The sequence below is a fragment of the Chlamydotis macqueenii genome, chromosome 2, assembly GCF_036417535.1.
Source record: "Chlamydotis macqueenii isolate bChlMac1 chromosome 2, bChlMac1.mat, whole genome shotgun sequence".
Lineage (NCBI taxonomy): Eukaryota > Metazoa > Chordata > Aves > Otidiformes > Otididae > Chlamydotis > Chlamydotis macqueenii.
This window is the reverse complement of record NC_141557.1, coordinates 4,643,008-4,661,981: the sequence shown is the minus strand read 5'-3', so window position 1 is coordinate 4,661,981 and position 18,974 is coordinate 4,643,008. Positions and strand designations below refer to the sequence as shown.

Sequence of the window (18,974 nt, the reverse complement as noted above, 5' to 3'; positions counted from 1 at the left end):
GTTTAAGGCCCTTTCCGTGATTTGGGGACCACAGAGGACAGATTTCCAGCACTCGGTGTCTACTGGAAGCTTTGCCAGAAAGAAGCGGAGAGCGAAAATGTGCCAGCAACAGGAAAAGAGGCATCGTTGTCAAGTTTGCAGCGGTAGCAAAAGCAGGAGGCTGGGCCAGCGGTGAAGACGCCAGATTTCAGCGGGGAGGAGCCAGGGCCAGCGAGGCACTGGAGCTCGGGCGGTTGGCCTCAGTCGATGCGCTGGGCAGGCAGCGGCGTGCCAATGCGGGAGAGAAATAAATGAGGAGTCATAGTGAAGCCGCATTTCCAGCCAAAGGGAAGGAGCAGGCCTCTCCGAAGGGAGCTGACGTTGGGGATTTCTGGGGAAGAGAGGGGGGAGCTTCGTGAGTCTGGCTTCCACCCCCGGCCAGCACTAACATCTGGGCACAGCTGTTTCCCGGAGCCCTTTCTGCTGCTGCACATCAGCTTGTTTTGCAGCAATGGAGTCGAATGGCACTTTCCTCGCTTGCAACAGTAAGTCTGTGGAAATGTCCTTGCATTTCAGCTCTCTTATCTTGTCCAACAGCTTTGTTTTTCCTCCTCTCTTCTCCCCCCTCCTTTGCCTCCCTGTTCTCTCGTTTGGAAGTAATGCAGTGTTTAATTGGTGTTACAGAGACAGATGACAGATTTTTCTCTGTTCATAGGGTTAGCTGTGCTGGTAGAAAGGATATCTTGTCTGGGTAAGTGTCTGCAAGTCCAGAAAAGTTGATCCAAATCTCCACCCCTTTATGGTGAAACAGAGTGGGACAGATGCTCAACTGAATAAACTCTCTGGGCTCTGGTGAAGACAGCAGAGTCAGGATAAATCACCTCAGCTCAGGGTCTGCCCCTAAGACTCTATAAATGCTAAATACAAAATAAGTAATGTTTCTAAAAAAGAAGAAATTCTCTTTGCCCTTCCAGCAAGTAAGATTTAAGAAGATTCAACTGGTACTGAGAGTGGGAGGCTTGTTTGACAGACAGGGTAATGAAATATCCCTTATTCCCTGGTCTGACTTTAAGATATTAATTTGTTACCTCTTCATTGTATTGTACTTACTCTGATGAGCAGAAACAACTCAGGACCGTGATAGCTACAGATTGAAATGGGATTTTGTGATCCCACAGAAATGGGAAAAGTCTACAGTGCTTGTTTTATTTTGTGAGAGGTGCTTTCTTACCATAGGTGAGCTATAAACAACAACAAAAAAAACCCTAATACAGCAATAAGTGATTGACCATAAACACAATCAGTTTAGCAATAGCAGGAGAAATGTGAAAAGATTCCCCCAGGCTCAAGAAATCTTCCCTCTGATTTTCCCAGATGCTAGAAATCTGACAGGAAGGTGAAACAGAGGTTAATGTTCTACTTCTTGTAGGTATCTCATTCACTATACAACCACTGGGGAAAGCAAGCTAAGAAATACATCTGGAACTATTAAAGTGTTTCCTATTCTGGTCTCTGGGTTATTTTTCAGTGAATATTATTTAGTCTTCTGGGGTTAGGAACCAAGAAGAGTTCAGTGGCTGTGAATCTGTTTTCTTGTGTGAGGCAGAAAAGTACACAAGTCTTGAAAAAAGTATTTACTGAAATTCCTTAACGCATAACACACATAAATGCCAAAGTCATTCTGAATGCCAGACTACTTAGACAAGAAAAGTTGCTCCCGTGTTGGTTTGGTAGCAGGATCAGACTTGTGCTATGTAGTTTGTCAGAAATTTCTCAGATACTGTGGTTTATAGATACATTTTGGCTATGGCTGTATGTTGAAACTCAATTTCTTTCTTTCAGTTTCTTTTTTTTTTTTTTTTTTTCTCAACATAAAACCAACAGCTGTATTTACTATGTTAGAATTAACCACAGGCACATTTCAGTAAAATATCTGACAGTCAGCAGGAGACAGCTGAGATACCTTCCGCTGGCAGAAGCAGGTATTACTGTAGATGAGAGTTTCTGAAAACTTTGTAGAGCTTTGTTTACCCTGCATTTGGATGGAGATCAGTCCGGGAAGAAAACTGGGCATGCTCCCACATCTGCAGAGCCAGAGTAGATGCTGCGATTTCGGCCACCCGTAGAAGGCACAGACCACTAGACGAGCTTCTTGTCACTTATTTTATAAAAAGTAATCTACATTTAATACACAATGAATCTGCTGGACTCTGTAGGCTATTAATAATCTTTCTCTTGCCTCCTTAAGTTGGTTTGTTTCTGAACTGGGAGCCCTTGTGCTCGCAGAGATTATAGAATAGCTAATTTGTACTATGCCTTCTTATACACTGACTTTTTCATCCAAGACACTGTGTACATTGTGCAGGGAATGCCCTCTGCCGCAGCCCAGGGTGAGAATCAGCAAGGAAAGGTTAGTAAAACCCTACAAAACAAGCTATTTCCTTGTTTCTACTGTCAACAAACCGTGAGAATTAACTTCTCCTAAATTTAAATTTCCAAATGAATCATCTCCACCTGCCCTCCTTAGCTGTGAGCACTGAGGAGGCTCCTTCTGGGCCCCAACCTCCGTGGGTGGAGATAATGCTACTCGGGATCAGCTGGGATCTGCTCTGGGGCAGCCGGTGGTGACTTTCATCTCCTGTCCTACAAACAAAATGCTCTGAGCTCACTCCATGTGTTACAGGTTGTGCCTGATGCATTACGTGGGAGTTTTTTGAGCCATAGCATTTCTAGTAGTGCAGGAGAATTGCAATAGCGGCACTTGTCAGTGCACTAAATATGCAACTTGTCCCCTCTTCAGACAGGACAAGTAAAATTAATTTTGAGTCTTTTTTTTTTTTTTTTTATTTTGACACAAAAGCTGCTACATTTCCACTCTGAACAATGTCTGTAATAAAACTAAAGTCTGCAGTTGGTTTTAAGATTGTTGCTGATGTGCAAAGCCTCAACATCAGGCCCAAAAGCAGATGGGCCAGGACAAGGAGACGCTTGGGGAAAAGTAGATTTTAATGAGGAACTGAAAGAGGAGGAAGAAGGAAATGTAGTCACTGCTGCAGGTAGCAGAGATGAAAAGATTCAGCCAAGTACGGAGAAAAGCAAGAGGGAGAGGTGTGTGGGGAAGAGATGGTTTGTGCAAGATCCAGAAACTCTGCTGATTGCATAGGCAGCTCTGGGAGCCAAAGGTGTCGATGATTTGGGAGCAAAGGGGAGTTCCCCATACAAGGAAATAAAAATATACAAACAGGTATTTATGAAGGAAAGCTGCAGACAAGTTTTTGGTGATTTGATCATGCAGTGTGGGATTCAGCTGGCTAAATGTAGATATCTGCAAGAAATTCTAGGCTTATAGGGATCTAGACAGGTGAATTGTGCTCTGTCTTCTTCTGGCCGCTTGTTCAGTGCAGTGTAGATACCTAAATACTGCGAAACTAACCCCCAGCCCTTGCGTCTCCTAGGTCCTTACCGTGGGTGGAAGGTCTCAGTCCTTACTCAGTCAAGCCCACTGAGAAGGAAGGCTGCAGACTGGTCAAACACGGAGGTTTCTCTTTTTCTTTATGCAGGTAGAGAAGATTTTGCCGCAGTTTCTTTTAAACTGAGATACTTCCACGCCTTAAATGTGTGTGGGGAAATTCTCACACCTTGGGCTGCTCCTCACATGGGTACCTTTTAAAGCCCTGTATTGAGAAACCACACAAATCTTGTTGGCTGTTTTTGGTTCAAGTTAGAGAGTGCTGAAATTCCAGATAAATCACTTGGGGGGAAAAAAAGGATTTTTCCCTAGTTTTGCGTAATTCAATTGTGCAATTTAATTATTGCACAAATTTTGCCCCGCTACAGAATGGTGAGAAATATCTGCATGTTGTCTTTGGAAGAAAATGCAGCTCCTGAAGAAAAGGTTGGGAAAAGCTGTTAAGTGGCCTTAAAATAATGAAGCTGGGATCCACCTACAATTGACTTTGGTTTTATGAAGAGAACATCTTCACCAGCGTGTGCCCAGAAACATGAGGCACTCAGGCAACTGAGCTGCATGAGTGCTCCTGGCTGCTGGTGCTGGTCCTATCCATCAAGTTGATATCCTTCTTTTCAATTACTTTCTTCCCTCTTTTCACACCAGCTACTGGAAAACCTGTAATTTACTGCAAGCCAGTGTTTGTTTTAGTGCCTCTCACTCTGCAGCCAAATCTCTGTGTGGACCGTGATGGAGGGACCAGTGGAAGGACTGAACCAAACCTTCAGTCTGGTTTTGTGTTCCAGAGTGCAACGGACGTTAGTGAGCTATTTTACCTGGATTTCATCAAGAGTGCAGGGCAGTAGCTTTTGATGGCTCACAGCCACTGCTGTGCATGGATCCAAGCTCCCTTCGAGTGACCCAGACTGGCAGAAAGATTTATGATGATTTTCACAAATAAAGGCCACAATTTGAACTGTCTGTGAAATGTCTGAGGAGGCAGCCTGGCCTTGTCTGTACAACCCAGGGCCAGGGCTTAGCACCGTTTGACTGCCAGCACGTTCCCCGGCGTGGTTTTAGTCCCTAGCAAGCTAGCACATAGCATGATCTGGGTGATGGCATGGGCCTGCAATCCTTCCCAGGAGACAGTCTGGATGTAGCTGGCCTGTTCTGGGGAAAGATGGCTGGGCTGTGTGGACTGGAGAAGAGACCATTCTCTTCCTGGAGACCTTGCAGACAAGGCGAGACAGCCAAAGGATACAGAGAGAAAGTGAGGCTGAGAAATATTGGGCAGGGTGACAGCACTGCTCTCAGGGCACCAGAAACCTGCCCATCATACTGCTTCTTGCCAGCATGCCAGCAGAGGAAGGTTTTAGGCAGTGATTTGAAGGACAGCCACCACACGATACTTGGGGAGATCTCCTATATGAAACTTTAAGGTCACCCTCAGCAAGACCTCTCAAGCACCCTGGAATGGAAGTAGAGCGGGCAGGAAAAGCCAGTGTAAGGAAGAGAAGGAGATTTGCTGATGCTACCTCGGGTTTTGTGGACAAGCCCATTCCCAGTGTCACCACAAGGTGGAACTTGGTACATACCACATGCACTGGAGATGCACCCACTGTCAACAACAAGCAGCAGCATCTTTGGCCAGAGATGCACAGATGCTCATGGACTCAGCACCCACTCCCTGGTCCCCAGTCCCCCAGCGGGAGCAAGAAGAGGAGCGCTGGTGTACAGCAGCCATTGATGTTTTTTGTTGGTGGTGAGAAACTGGTTGTTCTCAAGCTCTGTTGTGGCAACAGCAAGGCCTGGTCCTCGAAGGATATGAGGTGTGACTGGGGAGAATAAAGCTGAGAGAAACAAGAGGTGTCCTGGAGATAGCAAGGAAGGAGGAAATAGTGAGGTTTCTACAAGTGGGATGTGAGAGGGCATGAATGAAGTGAAGAATAGACTCCAGAGGGAAAGGCAGGGCAGGTGGAACCCTGCAGACATGGAAGGAACCTTGCTGTCTTGTCCTTCCGGCAGGTTCTTATCTGGAAGACAACTTGCCATTGCTGGACCACACTGATCCCAGGCGTAGGGCTGCTAAAGAGCTGCTATAAAAGCCAGGTTAGATATAACCAAGGGGTGCTAGCAGATGACAAAAAGGGGTCTCTGCAGCAGCAGTTCACAGGTAACATCAGTGATTTGCAAAAGCACTGGAGAAACCAACTAAGTCCTCCTCACTTGAGAGGCTTTCTGCTTTTACGAACAGCAGCCGCTGCCTGATGCTGCAGCTGATTGTGCTTATTTCCAAGCAGCCGACAGTGCTCCTCATACCAGCTGCGCAAAAGTAATCCCCAAACTTTATTTACCATGAGGAACTTCAGTCTCTGTGTGCTCCATCACCCTGACAAGTGACGGAAGGTTTTCATGTTACTGCAGACCAGCTAAACTACAGCTTTTTCAAACTCTCATTGATTCTGGATTCACCTGGATGGCATGGTCTCACGCTTGCTGAGGACTATGAATATGTAGGGGCAGACATTGCAGTTCATTAACGAGCAGTGATGCTCTGATTGTGCTATTGTTCTTGCTAAGATAATTCTATTGAATTTCACTGTGAGGGAGCCTGGCAGGGAAAACAAAATTATAGTATTTCTTCAAGAATGGCATAATGTAAGAGAGACCTCATTTTTTCTTCTTGGTAACAAAAACAGAGCAAGGCACAACCTTTGGCCTCTTCAGTGGGAAAATCTCCCCTTAACATGACATTAGTTTTTTGTTTTGTCACTGCCATAGGCATTATTAGTCATAATAAAGTAATTTACATCATGTGCGTGATGCAATGGGGAAGTGGTGAGGTCATCACCAGCACCGGTATTTTCATTCCAGTCCTAAACTACCACAAGTCTGGGCAAATCAGCAGCTGACTTCTCTTGTGTCGTTTGTGTCAGCGTGGTGTAAAGAGACTATGATCAGTAGGAGGGTTGCACCACTTTTGGTGTTGTCCAAATGTGAGAGCGATGGGAGAACAGGTTCAGTCCCAAAGAGCTCAAAACGAACCTGCTTCTTCCTCTGTGACGTAGTAATAGTGCTTCCTTAGCTGCTCTGGATAAGGATGTGATGGAGATTAATGGATTTTGAAAAACTGTCTGAAGAGCAGCCTGTGCATTAATAATTTTTTTCACATAGGCCATTTCCTACCAGACTCTACATCTTTTCTATCTCAAGTGCCTGTTTCCTGGATATTGAAGCACTTTGCTGACTTTGGGACTACGTTCTGACATCCTCATTCACATCGATTTCCATTTGCTCCATGAATAATCCAGCTGGAATCGATAGGATGATTAGCACAGCCCCGATCCTGGACACGGGGACTTCAATAACTTCACTCATGTGACTTGTGCAATTTATTTCAGTGGGATTGGTCACATGGGTAAAATTCCACACTTGAGTGTTTGCAGGCTTCGGACCCAGTCAGGTGTTACCTGCAGTGAATAAATGTTGGAGAATTTGTCCCTAAGCCATTTGCAGGGATCACTTCCTCCAGCACGGGCGCGTGACGCAGCATCAGGTAACGTCAATGAGCAGTGCTGTGTAACTCATAGTGTCACACTTACCCATCAGGCTTCATCTGTGAGATGTGACATTGTCTTTAAATGATCTCAAGACCACAATACACCCAGACCTGTTGTTTCCCAAAGCAGGACATTTCTGGCCCAATAAGCTCATCTCTTCATTTTAAAAAGAAACAGATTTTAACTGCCTTACATCTCTGAAGCCCTCACAACAGCTAAACTCTGTTCTGAAGAAATATCTGAACTTGGTGAATGCCGTTCCTGTGCTTTGTGTGTGTGCAAACTTCAGGGATAAGTACAGTTAAATGTTCTCTGAGGGCCTGGAAGGCTTTGAGCAGTGCTGTCACTGGCACTGCTTCTTAGGAATTAATGAAAAAACGAAGCAGAGGGGCTCTGTGTGCTCCCAGATTGATCCCTATGGGACTCTGGCTGCAGCTGGACTGGAGAGCTTGTCACAGAAACAAATTATTTTGCCAAGGCAAGTACAGGAGATCACTCTCTTCCCCTTTCCTTTAATTAGATCAGTCCTTTCCAGTACGATGTGAAATATGGGAAGGGCTCAGAGACTGCCAGCTGATAAATAACATCTAGCCATTACATCATGGTGTCCACTTCCTAGCCAGGGAAAAAGCAAAACTCCCAGAAAAATGCCTTTATTCTCCCTCGCGGTCTGTGATTTGTAGTTGCTATGTGTAAATAAGGTGTTTTAAGCTGTACTGCTGTTCAAGGCCACGTGATGCCTCTGCCTTGTCCCCAGAGAGTTTCTTACATGCGTATGGCAGCTATTGATGACTCTGATCTTGTCCTTGTGCTGGTCAAATAACCCGGTCCTCTGTGCTCGTCTGTGAGTGTTGGTAGGGCTTCCTTCGAAATGTGGAGAAAGAAAGGGAAAATGGCTGGCTTGCCAGACACCAGCAATAGAGAAAACGTTTCCAAAACCTGTGTGAATATGGTGGGGGGCTGGTGATGAAGGGCCTTCGATTAGGTTTCCTGCAGAAACAGTGACATGTGGTTCTCTGTCAAGTTTCTCAGGCATATGCTGGTTCTGCAGTAAGGGACCTTCACCCCAACTTGACTCCATCTCCCTGCGATATCTTCACCCTTGGCTTGCCTGGCGGGGCAGCAGCTAGCAAAGGCAAGAACAAAAAACTCTAAGCTCACCTAGGATGGAAGAGCTTCATAAGTATAGCTGCTGTGTTTCACCACAGAAGGGCTCATGGCTAGCGAGGAGGTGGAAGAATAAACCCAGAGCTATGCAGATATGCAGGGTAAATGACTCGCCCAAGTCATACAGGACATCAGTGGCAGAGAAGACACTCTCCAGAGTCTTAGGAAACTGCTCTTCTCTAGACGGAAAAAGAAGAACATTAAAACAATTACCGAGCAGCTTTTGGGCTACGTCTGCCCTGGCTAAAAGGTGTTTTTAGCTTCCTCTTCGCTGCACGTCAGTGGGAACAGCACGGAGCAGCTCTGCGCAGAAGAGAAAGGGTGGAGCCGAGCTCTCTGCGATGCAGGCGTTTGTGGGCAGGCTAAGCTGACAAGCCTTAGGCACTGATTGGGAGCCACAAACAATATTTGGGACTCCTCCAGCCCCTGGAAATGATGCATAAAAACCCGCTGGCGTATGACTGTAGGAAAACTTGTTCCTTCTACCTAGGCAGCTGCCGGAGTAATTTTGCATCCAGTGTGTGAAGCTGGTGAGCAAAGCAGTAGGAGAGACTTCCCACAGTCCCACCCCCAGCTGGACTCTGCCCTCCCCTGCCTTCCTTTGCCTGCGCTCTCCCGCTGCCTCCCCGCAATCCTTGGAGCCTCGTTTGACACCACGTCCGTCGGAGGCTCCTGGATGAGCTGGGATCCTCGCAGGGGTGGCGTGGCCCCCCGTCCATCCCAACGCCCGACACCTCTCTCTCAGCTCCACGCTGGATCATGCAGTGCATCCGAAGGCAACCCAAGCGCACCGTGTCCCAGGAAAACATCCTACGGGAGCAGAGCCGTAGAGTGGCCGCGTTGAATGGCATCAGGCTGGGTAAGGGACAAGTTGGCCAGACCCTCGGTGCTTCCACACGCTGGCAGCCACGACATTTCTGCCGCTTTTCCCCACGCAGTGGCAGTGCTCCACCCTAAAGGCAACTCCAAGGTTATTTTTAAACTCCCGAGGTTTCTTCCCCTTTCCTTTGCCTGTAACCACTCGCCAGATGTGTAAACCGCTTCATTCACGGCATCGAAGAAAGTGGGACCTCTTTGGCAAAGGGTCTGTTTCCAAATCTCTCGCTGGGCTTTCTGAACTGTTGCTGGTTGAGGGTGTTTGGGGAAGGCAGCGCCCTTTTCCTGCCTGATTTTAGGACTTCTCAGTGGTGCACTGCCAGTTGCTGTTAGAGCCCGAGGAACCACTCAGAGGTCTGCATTCACCAGATGAAAAGAAACAGGAAACCTAGGGAGTTTCATAACTTCTGTGCCTGGCTATTGCTGGTTCCTGCTCCGCGGAGAGACAGCCCAAGTGGATGCGAGTGCCTTGATTTCCCTGGCTGCAGAGGGCAGGTGGAAATGGGAAATCACCATTTACTCACCGGGGTTCTTTGGATTTTATTAGAAAGTTTTTCTACCCCTTAAACCGGTGCTCTTGAGTTATGTCTGGTTTTAAACCAGGTGGGAGAAGGAGAAGAGGCAGGAGGAGGCTTGTTTTATAGCAGTTGTAATTAACGTGTTTGTATCGGATCAGCAGATTTGCAAGTCAGCAAGGCAGAAATATGGATTATCGCTGTCTTCTGTAGATATCATCCTAGCTATCTCCTCAGTGAACTCAGAGCCTGGCTTTTACAGTGAGAGCTCTTGTTTTATGATCTTTCCTGCTTGCTGTAAACCTGAGATGGATAACACAAAGGTTCGCATTTTGGTGCCTTAGTGTCCAAAGCTTCATCGCGCAATATATTAACGTCACGGTTATTGCCATGCTGTGCGTGTTTGAGGTGCTCCTGCCTTCGCCAAACATGATTTTCGCTCTGAGCTTTATTGCACACTGAATATATTGTGTTTAGAAAGTGCGTGATTGGTATTTTGCGAGGTGGCGGGGGGGTGCATGACCCCTGAAACGCACTCCGTGATTTTGCACGCTGAGTATGTGTTTGGTATTTGGCAGAGGATGCTGAGCAAGACACAGTCCTGCCACATGTGTCAGGCAGGATTTGGACATCAATTTCAGTGTGGTGATTGTACTTCTCATGCCCAGTGTTGTTATATAATTGGGAACCAGTATCCTTGTCCTGCTGCAGAGTGGTTTTGAATTTTTAAACGATGTATGTGTATGATGACTCTGGTTCTTGCATACAAAAGTTTCCCCTGCTGTGACATGGAGCTCTGGACAGAAAACCTCAACTCCGTGGGGCTGTTAGGCAGAAATCCTGAGAGGCTGGTTCAGGCATAAAACCTGAAATGAGGTTTCTGCTGGGAAAGAGTGGTTGTTTTTTTTTTTTTGTTTGTTTGTTTTTCTTTTTTTTTTTTTTCTGAAAAGCAGTTCAAATGACCAGCTGAGCGTAATGTCCCACTGGCACATCAGGGGTGTATTTGTGATTCCTGTATCAGCAGATCAGATCTGCTCCACCTCTGGCCTAACAAAATGCTGCTGCTTTCCAGATGGGAATAGAGAGGCTAAGTGACTCACCCAAGGTCATTTAAAGAGTCTGTGGCAGTGCTTGGACCGGGCATGGGGGACGTCCTGAAACACTGGCCCTCCTTCCTGGTCGGTTTAGCTGCCTCAGCTTGAACTGCTACTAGACAGGCACAGAGCAGGCCTGAAAGAGGCTGTGCCCGCTCGGTTAAGGGGATGTCCCTCCTTCCTGCGGGCCCGCCGTTGGGTGATTCAGTCAGTATTTGGGGTCATCACTGGCAGAGGTCAGCTCTGGGTGCTGAAACACTTCCCATCTCAAAGGAATGATGGAGCTGGTAGACACCCATGATTAGCCCTCTCACCCTTTCCTGGCCAAACTCGCCATCTCCTAGAGTCGAGCTTGTCTCCATGCCCTCCCTGGCCTCTCTCACTGCCCTCTGACATGCTCCCTGCCATCTTTCATCTTTGCCATGCTTTCACCGTGCACCATCCCTCTTCATCTTTCCCTCCTGCTCTCATGAAGTGAAGTGGCCTTTACTGCAGAGTCATTTAACCTGGGCTGATCCTCAGGCACAGTGGCCAAGGCTGGGTGGGAGGGCTGCTCCCAACCCATAGCGAGATCCTCTGAAGACGAAGGGGTGTTCTGACCCACACTAATGCTCACTGTGCCACTGAGCAGGATGAAGGGCGCTGAGTGCCAGCTTGTGTCTGATGTGTGGATCCAGCCTGGAGGAGAGGAATCCGCCCTTCACCACTGCCTGTGTCCATCTGGATTTGCCTGTTTCACATTGATGCAGCTCCTTGGGTTGCCCAGGTGCAGGGCGGTTGGACTAGAGGACCTTTAAAGGTCCCTTCCAACCCAAACTGTTCTATGATTCTATGACACTTCACCTATGCTGCATGTGATGTCTGTGTAACAAAGCATGCCACAGTTGACAGGGATTTCTCGTGACATACTTATGCACATAAACATCCAAAGGCACTGATGGTTTTCCTACTTTCCTCCTCATGTCACCCTAGGATGGCATATCCTCCTCCTAGTCCCATAATGACACCTCACATGGTTGGGATCTGAAGAAAGAGGGAACGAGACTGGGAGCCAGAACAGAAATGTTTTGGGTGAAGGGAGAGAACAAAGAAGTTTGTTCTCTCTCCAGGAACCTTGAGGGGTACCACAGCAATGTTAGGGAGACCTAAGTCTGTGACATCTCCTCTGTGCTTGGAAGTCCTTTGCCTCAGAGAGGAAGCCTCAGCATAGCAACTCGGGAGACCAAGAACCTGCGAAGCTGTTGTGGTGTCTGTCCTTCCTCTGGATGGTCTGGCCCATTGTCAACCCCTGGGTACGCTTGAACCTCAGCAAACTCAGAAGAGGGTCCCAGAGCCCGTAGCTGGGCTCAATCTTTCACCCTTCCGTGCTTTGCAGGAGGTGGATTTTTAATTCTCTCCATTAGTTTCTTTCTGTGATTTCCAGAGGAGGAAGCATTTAAATTCTCCTCTTGGGAACCTCCAGACCAGACGTGAGCTGAGAGGCCCAGGGGATGCTGTAGCATGGGAAGACATTTAATTAATGACATAACTAATTGAATGTAGAGAAGAGAGAGAAGGGCCACAGCCACCTTTTCAGGATCTCCAGCTCCCACAGTACCTCTTTCAACTCAGCCAGGCTCAGCTCCAGGCATGCTCCTTGGCATCTGCAAACCAGTAAAGTGGTTTGAGCAGCTCACTGAGTGGACGCTAGACACCCCTAATATTTGTCTCTGATGGATGTCTCAGGCCTTCTTTGGAAACCTAAAATGCCCTCTTTAGACTAACATATCCCAGTTACAACCTCATGGTGCTGCTTTTTGCTGCTGCCACCGTGATGCTTCTTGGTGCTCCTGGCACTTCAGTTTCCTGTAGGAATTGTCAGGAGTCTGATTTTGGCCACTTGGACCTCACAATGCATTTTGTTTTTCAAGCAGGCCTGAGGTGATGCCCATTGCCCTGTTTATTGCGTTGCCCTGTTCAAAAAGTGACAATTTAAGGCAGCTATGTCTTCCAGAGAAGAATAAACTTGGTGTCACAGGGGAATGCCACACTGCAATATAAATGTTATTGTGTAAATCAGTTGACTTGGATTTTTGCTTTGTGAGAACTTGCATTATGTTTACACAGCACTGGGAAATTTCCAGAGCACCTCTCCAATGAGGACAGGCAGAGAAAGCTGTGGCTCTTCATCCTGGAGAAGAGGAGGCTTTGGGGAGACCTTGTAGTGGTCTTCCAGTTCCTCAAGGGGGCCTACAGGAAAGATGGGGAGAGACTGTTCAGTAGGGCCTGTTGCGACAGGACTATGGCTAATGGTTTCAAAATAGAGGGTGATAGATTCTGATTAGGTATTAGGAAAAAAAATTTTTGCACTGAGGGTGGTAGAGCACTGGCACAGGTTGCCCAAAGAGGTGGTGGATGCCCCATCCCTGGAAACATTCAAGGCCAGGTTGGACGGGGCTCTGGGCAACTTGATCTGGTTGGAGATGTCCCTGCTCCTTGCTGGGGAATTGGACTGGATGGGCTTTGAAGGTCCCTTCCAACCCAAACCATTCCATGATTCTGTGATTCTATGATGTGAGTGTCAGGTGGCTGCAAGTGGCCAAGTGGTTATCTGTGTCATCAGGAGAAGGATAGCAAAAATCCTCTTGAGCTGGGATGTGCTTGGTCTGTCCTACAGAGTTAAGTGCCGTTTCACCGACTTTGAACCAGCCTTTCCTGCAATGTCAGAGAGACGCAAGGTGCCTATTAGAGATAGCCCAGGATGTGTTTCTCATGTTTCATGCTCTCACCCTCCCCAGCCCACACGCTCCAGATCTGTAATTAATGGTTTGAAGGACAGACTCTCCAAGGTATTTAGGTACGTGGAAGTCATACTGCTGAGACACTCAAACCCATGAAGAATGCCAAATCTGTGTTCGCAAAGTCTCAGTAGATGCCTGTTGCCTCTCTAAATGTCTAAATACCTTCCAGAATCTAGCCTAAGATGTGAAATCTGAAGTTCCTGGAACCAGAAGGTCTGGTTGTTATTACTTGGCATTGTGGTGGCCTAGTAGGGTAAGAAAGGTAAAGGTCCTCTCGGATACTAGCTGGGCAATGAGGAGACCGTGGTTACTACCTTATTGCTACCTTATTGTTGTGATGCTGCTTGTCACCAAATTTATCTGGGTATGTCCTTGGCTTCATGACACTGATCTCCAAATTTCCCATGTGGATAGGAGGGGACTGCTTGCCAGAGAAGGAAGAGATGTCTTTGTGTATTTCTGTTTCCACAAAGGAAATAGGAATAGATTTGAAATTACTTGAAAGTTCCTGGCAGTACTCCAACTGCAAGTTGTACGACTTTCTTCCCCTCTGCTTTTACTGTTATGTTGTTGATTTTGTTATTTTGCATCCTAACATATCCTAGACTATACCTACTGGGAACAAGATATTTTATATTTTTAAATCACCTGAGAATTACAGTACAAAGGTTCTTGGACTCAATCTAAGAAATCTACAAGGCTCCAGCCTCTTCTGTGAGCATAAAATATGACAATGGCAGATTTCTGAGTCTCTCTCCTCCCTAGACCTGGCTGCACTGCAGTGGTCTGTCTACATCTGTGATTAGTGTCCTGTGGAAGGGAAGACCCTGTGTGCATCTTTTCTTGACTTGACTCTTCCAACATTACCACTCCTTTTTCTCCGCAGGCCTGAAAGATGACAAGGATCTGAAGTTCCTCCTGAAAGGCAGCCAGCTGCTAAAAGTGAAGTCAAGCTCTTGGAGAAAAGAGCGGTTTTATAAGCTCCAGGAGGATTGCAAAACCATATGGCAGGAGTCGAAGAAGATGCTGAGGTCTCCGGAGTCACAGATCTGTAAGTAAATCTGTTTGCTTCGTCACAGGTGTGGGACACTGTGGGTGGAGGTGCTTGGGATGAACCAGAACCATTATGCTTGTGGTGTGGAGATAAAGCTTGGACCAATGAGACCATATCCTTCACACCTGCCGTAACACACAAACTGAGTGATGCTCTCAGCTCTGGAGACAGCTGGGAGGAATCTGCTGAGTCAGGAATGGCCGCATTTCCCAAGCTCATGAGTTACCACTTAAAATTGTTGTGGGGTGGGCTGTGCTGGGCTCAGCGGCCCTGCCTGGCTCATTTCCTTCCCAAAGCAAGAGTTCAGGTTACTCAGGTGCCCGAACCCTAATGCTTGGTGTGAGACACGGCTTGAGCATCTGCGGTGTGGTGCGCTTGGGCTCTTGGTCTGAGCTCTACCAGGACAGCTCTTTTCTGCCTGCAGCCCCAGGGACAGCTGGCATTTCAGCCTCACAAGGGAACCGCAGAGATGAGGCAATCCAAAAGCTCACTGGAGATCTGTCTGGGAAGGAAAGCCTGTTCTCATCCTTATCTTGGAAACTCAGAACCTACCCCATTGTAAAAAGTCCAGATATGACATTCATGATTTTATGAACACAGAGAAACCATTCTGTGCCAGCATTACCCAGCTTTGGGCCGTAACCGGGACCAGGAGCCCAAACGTGCAGTCAAAGTGGGATCAGGCAGAGTGTGTATCTGTTTTTATCTGATTTTATCTGTTTTTTTTTCTTCTCATTTGCTATTTTTTTGCATAATTCTCTCTTACTAATCAGCACAGTCTTGTAAAGCCAGGAAGTAAATGAATAACATGTAAAATATTTTATGGCATGTTGAAATGTAGAACATGCTGCCTGTGTTATTTGCACAATTTTTTTTGGTAGCAATCACGATTAACTAAAGGAAGGGTGAGTCTTCCAAATTACCCCCCTCTCACAACCGGTGATAAGATCTTCAGGAGGAGGAGGAAGGTAGCAAGGCAAATAGGTTTGGTTTATAACCCTGATGGCCACACTCTTGTCACATCAGCTTGGGCACCTTATTTAATCTCTTTGTGCATGATGCCCATGTAAAAGCAAAGTCCCAGGTAGTCTTGCTATCAAACAAACAAGGGCACGAGTTGAGAGGACTGATTTTCAGAGCTTGCTTTCCCGTATTCTGAGCCAGCAGCTTCCAAATTATGGGGGCTGAGACCAAGTCCAGTAACAGTTCTGACCGCACCTGGTCACCTGAAGTAAATGGGAGGAGGTCCTTGTGCTGTGGCTCCAGGGACCTTGAGGTCTGCTTGGAGAAGCACCAGTTGAGCCCATTGCCTCCATTGCTGGGGCAGTGGCATAGAGAACTGGTACAACTGGAGCTTTTTAATATACTGAGCTGCAAAAACAGCCATGCAGTGAGATCAGATGCTTTGAGCTGGGTGTTGGGCACAGGCTGGGAGTGTGTCTGCGTGGGTGTGGATTTACAGCACTCAAGACGCACTTTGCTAACTGGGCACGTCCAAAATTGCCACACTACTGGAGGTAGAGGCAGTGCCGCTGCAGGAAGGAGAACTTGCTGTGCCCTGGGAGTGTCCTCTGTTCAAGGTGAAGATGGAGTAATACTGCCTACCGACTCACACCCGCACGTACGCCCAGTAACGCCTCCATGCATGCACACCTTTCCCCAGAGAAAGATTCCCTTTTTTGTCATTGGGACAGTAGGAAGGGAAACAAAGCAGTCCAGGCAGAGCTTGTCCTTGCTGCTCTGAAAAAGCAAGCTCTGGTAGGGCTCTGGCCAGCCTGGCTTTGCACCCGTACACCCAGCTGGCTGTGGGAGCATGCCTGGTGCCAGGTTGACCTGCCAAGTGTGCTGGGGCAGGCTGTGTCCCACATCCTCCTGGGAGGATGTGAAGCTGTGCCTGTGGTTGTGGCGCAAGCTTTTGGGAGGGTTGGAGGACCACCTTGGGGCTGCTTTCAACAGGTGCTCTGGATGCATCTGAACTTGGAAGTCCTCAAGAGAGCTGAGTACTGGAGTGATGCCTGCCCAGTCCCAAGCCGTAACCCCAAGGACATCCATTTTCCCATGCATTTCTCCTCTGTTGGTCCTCTGAGACCTTCCATTCCCAAGTTTTCAAAGGGATTGTTGGGTTTGAGTTTCTTTCTTGAGCTTTTGACTTCACCAGGCTGCTTCGGGTTTAGGTATAGAGAGGATTACTCCTGGTTAGTGTTGTTTTCTCTGGCAGACTTTATCATTATGGATGCCTTCTCATTTGGTCTGGTGTGTGTAGGCGGTCAAAAGGCAGAGGAAGAGTGCAGGGTCATGATTTGATACTCAAAATCAGGGATTTCAAGGCAAGTATCTCCAGAGGGTCACTCTTCCTTGTTAACAGACAGTAACCTTGCCCTCCAGTACAAAAAAACTGCAGATAAGCTGCCTTTTTTAGGAAGGAAAAGGAATGAGCAGAATGGAAACTGGGAGGTTTCAGCAGCAGGTCTAATCTTATCTGCAGCACTGCTGAGAGCAAGCAGATGGAGGCACCTCAGAGGAGCAAAGTCTGGGTAGGGTAAAGGTTATGTTTTTGTTTGGACAGTTTCCTGTTATTCCTCTTACTGTTCTTATAATTATGCAGAAATGCTATTTGTAAACCGTTGTGTGATGGTGTCTAGTAGATAAAACCGGGCACTGCCAAGGTTAAACAGAAGAATCTCAGATGCTTGAAGTGAAAAAAAACCCCAACATTTCAGGGTTGTCACAGGCACAGACGTTGCCTGGCTTGGATACATGGGGTACAACCAGTACCTTCCTCTGTTTTCTTTATTTTAAACAACTGGAAATTTAGATTGAATGCTATCTTGATAGCTGTATTACCCACAGGGCTTTTTAGGGCATAGGCTGCCATTCCAATATGGTTTCTATGTAGGTAGAACATAATCCATCTTTTCCTTATTATCTGTGATCCATTTTTTTTTTTTTTGGTAGGTTCCATTTAAGCCCAAGGGAACAATTTTTTTTTTTTCCAAACGCCCTTGAAGCATCTTAAGTGGTCAGTTTTCCAACAAACATATTCTGCCCTGCGCTTGCTCTCTGGTTGGCTCCCGCAGAGACACAGGAGTGCTGGGCATGAAGGGCTGCACAAAAGCACCTTTAAAAATCCATTTTTCACCACAGCCTGCTACATTCCATGTTTGAGCTGCATACTGGGCCCATAAACACATTGCTGCTCTGTTATCTTAAATGTTGTGCAGAGCCATGGTCAAGGTGGATGCTTCTTTGGCCCATGAGACATTTACGCATGGGACAGCTTTCTCACTGGGGCCAAAACAACAGGGCTCAAGTGTCAGAATTAACAGTTTTGAGGCAAAGAAAAGGCTTGTGCAAGGGAGCTGGTAAACAACCAGTTCAGTCAGAGCCAGTTCACGCCTGAGCATCACTATGGTGGGAGGGAGGGGAGGCAAAGAAGGCAGAGGGGCTTGTATTCAAAGAGCAGCAGCCTGTCAGTAACGGTCTCTTGTTTAGTTGTGGTTAAATATCAGGTATCATCTATGCCAAAAAAAAAAAAAAAGAGCAAAAAGGCATGTGCTCGTTCCAGTGAAATCGATTTTTGAAAGTCTTTTCTTAAACCAGCTGAAATCCCTAGCGTGAGCTCACTTAAGCCAGGCTCAGTCCCTTTAAAAACTGTCAGAACTTGCAGATTAGTAGGGATGGTTGAAAACTTTCCAGTGAAACACCCTTTTGAGCGCTTGGTGGAGAAACAGAATATTCAAAACCAGAAGTAAAAGACTGAATGAGTCATTTAGATCCGGGAGTGCTGCAGTGGAGCCCGGGAGAAGCTGGTCCTTTGCTGCCTCCTGCACCCTTTCTCTACTGGAGGCTCTGGGAGATGACGTTTCCCGTGCAGCTGTGAGTAAGCTTTGCACACTGGTGACTCACTGGAGGTGCGTCATTGAGTCACAAACTGTGGAGTCGAGAAAGTTTAGAAGTTTTGGCAGAAATAATTCCATTTCTGGCCAAGAGCTTTATTTTAAAATATTATTGTTGGGTTTTTTTTTTCTGCATTTTAGTTAAAATAATCAGTTTTGGGAGCAATTTAAAGAGGTGAGCTAAATTCAGTTGCACAACAGAATGTTGCAAGTAATGATTGCATTATTATTTAAAGTAATTAAATTGGTATTATGATTTAATGGTTAACTATCCTTACTATTAAAAATGTATAGAATTTCTTCCAGCTCCTCTGACTTCCAGCCCAATTACAGGGTATTTTTGCATGGTTTAAACATAGTACAAAAGCTTTATGTTTATAGCCTACTAGCAGTGTTCAGCAGAAAACTTCTCCCTTCATTTTTGAGTTTCTGTGAAATTTAGGAAGGCCCTTAAAATGCCATGCCATGAACATGCCATACCATTTCTGTGAAAGAATGAACAATTGTCTCATAGCATCATAGAATGGTTTGGGTTGGAAGGGACCTTCAAAGCCCATCCAGCCCAACCCCCCTGCAAGAAGCAGGGACATCTCCAACCAGATCAG

At 46.8% G+C, this 18,974-nt stretch overlaps 1 protein-coding gene across 2 annotated transcripts in view; it reads left to right on the top strand.

Moving 5' to 3' along the window:
- The first annotated feature begins 217 nt into the window (after positions 1-217).
- PLCD1 (phospholipase C delta 1) overlaps positions 218-18,974 on the top strand; it is a 54,481-nt gene continuing 35,724 nt past the window's right edge. The window contains exons 1-2 of one of the 2 annotated variants that reach the window (XM_086741841.1): positions 218-524; positions 14,306-14,470. In XM_086741841.1, coding sequence (XP_086597967.1) covers positions 491-524; positions 14,306-14,470 — 199 coding nt within the window. In that variant the 5' untranslated portion in view covers positions 218-490. Of the gene's footprint in view, positions 525-8,703; positions 9,014-14,305; positions 14,471-18,974 lie in introns of those variants that run through there. The other variant, XM_086741840.1, reaches the window with a different exon arrangement.